Source organism: Ctenocephalides felis, unplaced genomic scaffold (genome assembly GCF_003426905.1).
Source record: "Ctenocephalides felis isolate EL2017-DRISC unplaced genomic scaffold, ASM342690v1 CF-g0.4_SCAFFOLD_00845, whole genome shotgun sequence".
NCBI lineage: Eukaryota > Metazoa > Arthropoda > Insecta > Siphonaptera > Pulicidae > Ctenocephalides > Ctenocephalides felis.
Window position 1 is genome coordinate 29568150 of NW_020536999.1, and position 10354 is coordinate 29578503.

The following is a 10354-nucleotide window of genomic DNA, read 5'->3' on the forward strand; positions in this document are numbered from 1 at the left end:
ATAAACACATAAAATTTTAATAAAATTATGTTAAAATGTAAATGGCTTAATAATTGAAAAATCCAAAGTCACATAAAATGAATTTAAAAAAAACTTACACATTATATGAATATTGACAACAAGAGCATTGACCAAATATTGCAATTAGATGCAGGAAAAATTTCCAAATAAATCCTAAACTATGATATTTACAATTATCAAAATTAATGCAGAAATTAAAGTACTCTTCTGTAATATACAATAAAAAATAACTTGGAGAAATAATTCATTAAACTAATAAATATATTATTAATAAAACTTGAGGATATCTTTACTAATTTAGATTTGTGACCGAATATTTAAAAAACGTAATATTTTGATTATATTCTTAAAGATTTCAAAACAATTATTATAAATATTATTATTTACACATAATATCCTACTATTTAAAGAATAAAATATAACTTGTTGTCAGTAGCATTTTACCTTAAGGCAAGATGTATAAACTTTCTGATACGTATGCAAAATCAACTTAATAGAGATTTAGCTAGTTAGGTAAAATTTTTCACTGTATATTACAAAAATAAAAAATTTGCTTTCACTAAAAAATAATCGATACGATTTACAATTTATGTTTTCATACATACTTATAATTGTACAATTGATTTCATTTCATTTACTTGCTGTTCTAAAAATGTAATTTATTTAAGTATGTATATAAAGTCAACTGTAATCAGTATCTACCTACGAAACACCACAGAACGCACATATGTTATGCATTGGCATAGATTCTGATTAGAATCGCTCAAGCTCATGGCGAAGTTCTGAACTTTCATAAATTTTTATAATACTTTTTCCAAATTTGGTCTCATTCGATTCAGAAAGACTTGAAACGCAAAAAAACATGAAACTAGCAAGTCGGATGTTTTCACGAAAACATAAACTTCTTCTGGAAGTAAAACGTTTCTTTATATATACTTTTAATTATAATTGTCTTACTAGAACATTCAGTAATTGTTTTGACTTTATTATATGAAGTTTTAAATGGATAGCAACCAATAGTTGTTCAATCCAGTTGAAATTAATTAACTTAACTCGAAGTACATATTTGTTGTATTTTTTTAAAAATATTTTTTAATGAGACTGTTAAATAATGTAAAATTAAATATTAAAATAATCTAGTACATAACATGAAAAATGAAATGTAGTGAAGTAAATATTGCTATAAATATCTCTACCGAAATTTAAGGTATAATAACAAACTGACTCCGCAAAGGGGAAATATGCTCATTCACAAAATTTGAATACGAAATCGTATATTTGTTATTGCTTTATTATTGTATATGTGGATATATACGAATATAGTATTATATACGTAAATAACATTATTGGTCCGTAATTCGCAGTTTCCTACCGCGTCAAACATTTGAGCTCTTCAACCCCGACTCGTACATCGCCGTGTTGTTTTAGCGAATAATTGTATGCACGAGCAAACGCTGAATTGAACCCACTGCTTGTCTATTTAATTAGTATCATACGAGATTGCTACACCAAAGAGAGGGTTAATTGAGAGAAGATAAATGAGAAACAATATTGTGAAAAAGTTAAACAAAAATGATAAAAACTACTTTTTAATTTAATTAGTAGCCGATGTAAAAGAACTTTGAATATTCTAATTTAACTTAATAATTCAAAGCTTCAGTTAAAAATAATATGAAGCTAGAGAATGCGTAGTTCTACAGAAGATAATTAAAAACCTTTTATCCCGTATATCCTAAACCTAATGATTTATTAGCAGCAATATCCGTCCATTCACACGATGAGCACGTTATTTGCTATACTGCTAACCCATCGGATATCATATTCTAATCGAATTGAAGTTTATCAGATTTAATCGGCACATTAGATCTCGGCTCTGTTGCGCTGGCTGTGTACCATTGCAGATGTTTGATTTTGTGCCCGAGTTTGAGCCCCGAAATACCGCCATGTGGCATACGTATGATTCTAACCCGAACGGAGTAAATTAGATCGGATATTGGCCATCGCAAACATTGCCTATTGCTTCCCAACAAACCCTTTCGGATAGATTTGGAATATATCTGCGATTCTGGATCAGTTCGGTGTAACTGTATATTTTTTCAATAATTTATACACTATAATGAACATTTTAGCGAATAGTAACTAGTATGAATATTATAATAATATATTTCTTTAAACATTAGAAAAATGTTAAGTGGCATGGTGAAAAAAATTCCAGAAGCATATGAATCGCATATAAATTTGTATAATTTACAATTTTTAGATAATATAAAAGAATAGTTTATAGTAAACCTTGGTCAGGATTTACCCAAGGATGAAGCTCTTTAATACCCTCAAACATTTGTAGATTTTCTCCCATAGATTCAATTATCGAATAATTCGAATGCTATCTACAAATATATATATATTTCTATTTGAACTGTTTAGCGCACCAATCAAATAAAGAATGTTTTTTTTGCTTTTGTTTTCTTTGTTCTAAAATATCAGCCACAATTTAAATGTTATAAGACATTTTGTGATAATACCTTTTAAATACGTAGCTCTTCTTGCAGGCTACCCATTAATTATTTTTTCTATATTTGATGCGCGGGTAGTCTATTTTTACTTAGATACTTATTTTCACATTTGTCTTTAAGTAAAAATTGATATCACTACTGCTTGAAATCATGTTGTCTGAAACGTAGTTTTTAATCTGAAACGGAGATAGGCGTTTACCTAAGAGGTGCAAATCGCCCTCTTAGGGTCTGTTCATTAATCTAGTAATTGTTTTTCGAGCGAGAGCGACCCTTTGCTGTTTTAGGCGCAAAATCACGGCGTCACATAAATATCAATGGAAGTAATTCTAGCATATTTATGCATTTACATTTGAGTGGTATGCAAAGATAAAAGTTGTACTTGATCGTTATCCGTAAAATGGTGGAATATTATTAGATCTTTTAACCAATTTTAGTAGGTGCCACCAAATGAACGAAAATTGCCCATATCACCGGACACTAAGTCGTCCCTTAGTACCGGACAGTAAATATATTGATATTTCTTCTGAATATACGTAATTTATTCCAATTATTTAATTTTGTTCTGTATGCGTGCTAATGGTCACTACATACCCCAATTTTTCGTATTTCCTAGTCAAAGAATGAAAGGCTTCTGGTGAATGCACCAGCTAAAAGCATCGGTGTGGCCCAGCCAAAAGGGGGGATGAATAGTGACTTTTTTTGCAATATCTAAGAATATTCGTCAAAGACACATGTGCAGACATTCCAGAGTGTGGAGATTGCTACATATTTGATCCATGCAGGTTGTTTTGAAATGTCCGGCACTAGGTGCCACTGTTTAAAATCATATTTTTTGATACCAAAGTTTGATTGATAGTAATAATTATTTTTAGCAAAGATTGCGGTTTTGTTAATTCAGTTTGATTTCTAGCTTTGTTATCTAACATAAATCTGAATTTAATAAACATTTCGTAAAATATTTTTTGATTTATTTATAAATAACCTAAAGTGTCCGCCACTAGGGGACTTCCCCCTACGCTACAAAATAAATAATATAAGTAAATTAACAAAATAAAGTGCAATATTTCTACAGATTGTTTGCAAGTATATTTCCTTTACATTTGAGGATACCAAATAATCCCCTCTCAAGTCTCGTTTGATTATGATCTCCCTGTGCTTAAATGGGTCCTCGATCCAGGTACGATTGCCTTCAGCCACATTTAGGAAACGCTCGATACCTGAGCCCAATGTTTTTGATTAGTCCCAACGTGTATCTTAATAGCGAGATAAGCGAAGGGAAGTTAACCCTACGTAGTACTGCCGAATCTACAAAACTTTGCTATTGTTATGACAAGCATAGGTTTATTGTAATATAATCAAGCTACGAGAGGTAGTAGTGTATAATTATTGTTGATAAAATAACAATAGTAAAGGATCGAGTAGCTATATCTCGAATGTAATAAAGTTTATATACCAACGGAGGGACAAATTTCACCAAATAGTAAGTGGGAAGCAGGAAATTGGTAAAAGTAATAGAAGTAGTGTAAGAGGCATTTGCCTCAAGGCAACTATTAATTATATTTTCTGCTTTTTAATCTACTGAGTCACTTTTAATTAAATCTATGTGTTTTTGTAATCAGCGAACCGATAAATTTGCCCTAGTCAGTAATTTCATTCTCCGTTTTGGCAGCGAACAATAGTTTCTGATTTCGTGCACTCCTACGGGACTCTGGTCGAGTATTTCTTGATTCAACCAGGAGTGTCTTCTCTTCGTATTTTGTGATTTGTAAGCTCTGTACGTGAGTCGAAATCTTAAACCAAAACGCGCGACCGCCTGCCGCTAAATTGTCCTCAATTAGACGCTTTTTGCTCGAAGTCTTCTTCATATATTATTTGGTCTTCAGTTTTGCTTCGGATGTCCTTTTCAATGTCCTCGTTTATTTTTCTTCCGTTGTCGTCTGTGGGAACAACGGGTGAATTGTAATTTTATTGTTAGGACTCACGCGTATCGCGACTTCTTATGAATCATTCTATAAAGTTATACTATATATAATATTTTGTAATTAGGTTTTCTGCATCAGTTTTGAATCTTTTTCTCACTATTGTTACAGATAATTTCCTTTAGAGCATTGTTATTCTATATGTAATGCAACTGATGATTTGATTTGCTGAACTAATGTATCTGAATCAAAGCCTAATGAGCAAATGAAAATGTTAGCAACATTTTACTTGCAACAGAAAAACGGTTAAATTATGCAGTAATTCGTTGCAAATATATGACATAACCTAGTTTTTTTTAAAAAAATCGAAATGTCTTCTGGCAACTTGTATATTACAGTCAACACTAGTCAGTTTAGAACCACAGTGTACATACTCCAAAGCCAGTTGTCGTTTGTCAATTCCACTTGAGTCTGTAAATAATTTAATTCCTTGAGATCTAGTTCGTTTTTTCTTCTTCCGCCGTTTACTGCACTTCTTTTCAAACAAAATTATGCCTTTTCCAACTTTAAGTGTTTTCCAGTAAACGCGTTCTGAACAAACATCCAATTTACACGTTTGCGGTGTTTGCGTTGTGAATCATTCGGTTGACCTAAATACATCTATACGAAGGCTAGAAGAATTTTCATACCACAGGTAGAATGTCCGACGGTCTGAATAATTATTAATTCCAATCAGCAAACCCACGCATATGAAATAAACGTCGATATATTCAATATTTGCTTAAATTAATGTAAAATCAAACTGTAATGAATCATAAATCTGATTGTGAGAGGTATATGGAAGATAAAAAAGTAACACTGGATAATATCATTTTTTGAACGGTAAATATTATATTAAAGTAAAAACAAGAGTTATTGATACAATTCCATATCGAATAATTTTAAATCAATATTTTATATCTCTATTTTCATAAATTCGTGCTCTGATTTTAATTAAATTAAATTGAGATTTTCATTTCAAGGTATCGGGTAGAGCTAATAATATTTTTTCAAAATTCAAGTTGTTCAAAGTTATAAAGTTACTTATTTGGTAATTTTATTATAATATTGATTTTGTATCATTTATTTCGTTGTTTGAACAATCCTGTGATCCCAAATGAATGTTTTCTCTCTTTTCATAATTTTAATGAATAAACATCACAATTTTGCTAAAGTATTTGCAGAGCTCACAGCAATGTATTACGACGACAGAGAACGAGTTACATACATCACATACTTTAGCAAAAACATTTGTACAGTAATACGATAAATGTTTAAAATCCCAAGCTGTATGACATCTAGTACCAGAAAAGATATGAATTGCCCAAATTTATCATTGTGCTGGGAAAAACACAATCAAAGGATTTATAAACGCATTTGGATGTTTTCTTCTCTACTTAGAATTGAGGATTTAAAACAAATTGAAGCTTCTGGTAATCCGACTCTGATTCTGATTTTAAGTTAATGAAAAAACTTAATGAAAAATTCTAGAGAAATAGTTCGAAATATGATAATATTTTTTATAGATAAAGTAAATAAAACTCAAACGATAATCTATAGTTGCTCCATAGAGAATCAGGAAATTAATTGAATATAAATAATATGGTTATCAGTAATGGACATCGATAATTTTGAATTTGATATTGCCATATTGGAAAGCATAATTTTTGAAATGTATTTTAAGATTCATTCGTATTGAAACCCATTCGTTTTGATTCTGTTATATTTATTGACATATATTTAATATTTTTTATATAAGAATATGTTGTCGATCTGTTGAAGAACTTCATTAGGATGTTTTATGATATTATTAAGAAAAATTTGATAATTCATGTGAGATAATTAAAGAGTAATTCCTAGTTGATCAGTAAGAAGTGATTAATTTCACTAATTTATTTCGCTGTAAAGACAAACTGTAAATGTGAGCATCATAAAATATATCGAATATATTTTTAAAGTTTAAATTGAATCTAAATGATTGTCATTTTGTAAAGACCAGCTTTACCTCAACTAGCGAACGCTTGCGTGTTTTGTAAACGTGCAGCCACGTTTATTTCAACTCCACAAATGTTATATTTTCTCTTTGAAAAAAAAAATATTATGGTCCGAGCGTTTATATTTACACACATGTATATATATATATATATATATATATATATCCGACAAAACAAAAAATTACTTCTGCATGTGTATGTGACAAGATTAACGAACTCGCGCCCCCCATTTATATGGCCAGTGGACTTTTGAAAGAGATTTGCTCGTTTATCCAGCGATATAAATTCAGAGTACGAATTTTTCGGACATTTCTATTTATCATTCCTCGCGATGCCGCATGTTTATCAAACGCAAGGCTGCTTTGTACACTGATGTGTGTCCTGGATTTTAATAATTTTCATAACATTCCAAATAATGTTCCGCATTATTTTATACATTTTCGTAATCCAATTCAGCCGTACAGATTATACTGATGTATTCCAAAATTAGAACATCAATTGTTTGGCATTACCATTCATATCATAACTAATCCAAATTAAATTTAAAACTGTATATTATAAAATAGCTCTATTTAACCCGGATATGTCCATTTACCCTTACGACCTTCGCATGAAATAATTTTCTCCTATGCGGATAACATCGAGGTATGATAATAAAACATGTTAGATAAAACCAGAAAAAAATCTAATTGCGATTTTATGACACTGCATAACGCTTCCGGATACTAAAATGTTTATGTGCACTAAAAGCAGAAAAACAATACGAAGACGTTCCGTGGAAGTAGATTGTGCTTAATAAATAGGAGAACTCATGACTCATCATAACTGCCCTTTTCTTGTAGCTATAAAATTGTACAGGTTCGTGGGGCCTCAACATATGAGAAAAGAGCATGTTTTGTAAATTAAAATCAAGCAAAAAAGTATATCATAAAAGTTTTAGATATTTTCTTGAAATTCTTTTGTATTTTTTCTAGATTGGATTATCGTCCAGAGCAAGGACGTTACGATCTTTTGATCAAAAATGCTTCATACGATCGCGACAATGGTCGATTTGAATGTCGAGTGAAAGCCGGAGGTTCTGGTGATAATTTACACGAACAAAGCATGGCTCTCACAGTTTTGGCACCACCTAGGCAACCATCAGTGTCACCAGGAAATAGAGCCGTTGCTACAGAAGGAAGACCTTTGGAATTGACTTGTAGCAGCACTGGAGGATCACCGGATCCCGTCATAAGGTATGTAATTGTAATTTGTTAATAGCGCGAAATTTTTTAGTCGATTTTAATATTGAATTATATTTTCTAGGTGGTATCGTGATGACTCTCAACATCCGTTAGAAGCTTCTCTGAAATACGGTGGTTCAAGAGATCAGCCAACTTCGTCGACTTTGCGCATAACTCCGGCTAAGGAGGATGATGGAGCAGTTTTCCGATGCTCGGCTTGGAATAGAGCTATGCCTGCAGGTGCTAGATTGGAAGCTGCAGTATCTCTGAGCGTAAACTGTAAGTTTATTCCTACTTTTGAGTATAGTAATTGAAATATCGATATGAAATAATCATTTGATACGATAGTGTAATCATTTTACGTAATTTTGTCGAGTTTTAGCATTTCATTAAATATTTATAACGAAATGCTAGTTTCCATCTCATTACACCAAATCGTCCTGAATATGTTCATTACATATGCTCCGACCGGATCATGGATTTGTTATTATGCAATAAATATGTATGAATCGTCCGTGTCCAACATGTAATTCCGCTCAATAGTTAGACTCTATAATACTATCTCTTTATGTTAAATCACTCGTTTTAATACATGCATTCAGGTTCACGATACATAAATGTTCATATTTACTCAATTCAAAATGTAGGGTTAGGGGCATAATTAACAGCGAACTAGATCGGCTAGGGCTTTTGGGTAATAAATGGAATATTATAAATTACTTGACATGATCAAATAAATTAGCCTCTTTAAACTCCGACCTTTTGAACGACCGTAAATATCCCGATCTAATTAGGACTACGAGCAGGGCATATCAAAAGATTAGGATGTCATTTTATGCCACATATTATATAGACAAAATCCGAAGTAATTGAAATTGGGAGGCGAATTTCCTGTCAATTAGCAAATATATATTTTGGTACAGGAATAACTAACCGGGGACAGCGATAGATAAATAAATTGATTTGTTTAATGTTTAAGATGCCATTTGAAATAATAATTATACAATATAATATAATAATATAATACCATCTGCGATGTTTATAATTTGTAGAACAAATACCACTTTTTTTCTAATTCGTTGAAAATAATACGTGCAAGAAATAAATAAGTGAAATAAAAATAGAAATAAATGAAAGTGAGAAAGAAATGAAAGTGAGAAACAAATGAGATGAAATCTTTTGTATTAAATCATCAAGAATTATATATAATTTGAAAAATGTGAACAATTTTATTCTACATATTCTATAGAATTATTTCAAAATAATTAAGTGAACCAGAAAAATCATGTTTTTTAGGTTTTTTTCACTAGATTTTTTTATTACGAAACTATCAAGTGTTTTACAATTTTACAATCCTGGTTAAATGGGCCAATTTTTTATAGAACTTCCCAACACCCTTTAGTATCAAGATTTTAAATGAGGGCCTCTCAAAGTCGAACAATATCGAAAATTTTAAATTAATGGTTCAAATAGTCTAAATTCTAGAGAATTTGGTGCAAATGTCACATTATTTTAGACTGTGGTCTCAGAATTGCAATTTACAATTGCGGTTCCAAAGATTTAATGAACAAAATTAATAACAATTGACCACAATAACCGGAAAAGGGTCACAGTTTCACCAAAGCTTTAGGTTGCACTAAAAGCTCATAATTTTCAAACTACTGGATTGGATTTTTTTTCTAATATTTTTATGATAGTTTCGATCAATACCATCATCCCGCTCTGGTTTGACGTTGAGTTTTTGGCACCCTGTATTGATCGTAGAATGAATATTCAGAATTTAAAGCTCATATTTTATATTTGATTCAGAAAACAGACTAATTTCTCTCTATTTTTGAAGTTTTTCTGGAGTTAAAAAAAGCATATCATATGGTGCATTTTCCATTAAAAGCTTGTCTTAAAAACTATTATAAATGTCATCGCATTCAACTTCTTCATAGTTCCAATTTCAACTATTAAACGTATTGCGTTGCGATACGTCTTGCCAATACGGAAAAGCTCGCTATAAAAATACATTGTGTAGCTCAGTATCGTTTGACTGAAAAGAACAAAAAAATGGAAAAGAGAAGAGAAAATTGCGCGAATCAGCGATAATATCTATTCGTAATAAAAGTCGTCAGCACGTCGAGACAGAAATATAGACGTTCGGTATGGCTCTATCATTTGTTCGCCCTAAAATATTTCAGCATTTTGATTGACACCCTCAAGGGTTTATTCTTTGCAGACTTTGCGTATTTAGGAAAAAATTTAATGATTGGGCGCTTATTTTTCTTTGCTTCAAATTGTTATTTTCGGTTGTTAGCACTGATTGGATAGAAATCGTAAATGAAATATGTTTGTACGTTTATGTTGAAGTATAAAAAAAAAAATTGATTTTTGCATATCTTTACGTTTCAAGGTTTTCTGAATATTTTGGCATTATTTAGAATAAATGGATGTGTGTATGTGTATGGGCGTGTAAATTCAAATTTGAAATTGATATGTCTTCAAATGATTTGAAGAGCACATATCGACTGATTTGAATTATTCAAAAAACATTTGAATCCTATTGATGGGTAGACGTGGTTCTTGGCAATGACAGGTCTAGCTGTTTCGAAGATACGGGCAAAAAGTGCAGACAATTCCAATTCACCGTTAGAGAACGG

At 31.1% G+C, this 10354-nt stretch overlaps 1 protein-coding gene across 1 annotated transcript in view; it reads left to right on the forward strand.

Moving 5' to 3' along the window:
* Positions 1 to 8326, forward strand: part of LOC113381636 (kin of IRRE-like protein 2) — a 570166-nt gene extending 561840 nt beyond the window's left edge. Inside the window, exons 4-6 of the mRNA XM_026620421.1 lie at positions 7461 to 7721; positions 7792 to 7981; positions 8312 to 8326. Coding sequence (XP_026476206.1) covers positions 7461 to 7721; positions 7792 to 7981; positions 8312 to 8326 — 466 coding nt within the window. The remainder of the gene's footprint in view (positions 1 to 7460; positions 7722 to 7791; positions 7982 to 8311) is intronic.
* The last annotated feature ends 2028 nt before the right edge of the window (positions 8327 to 10354 follow it).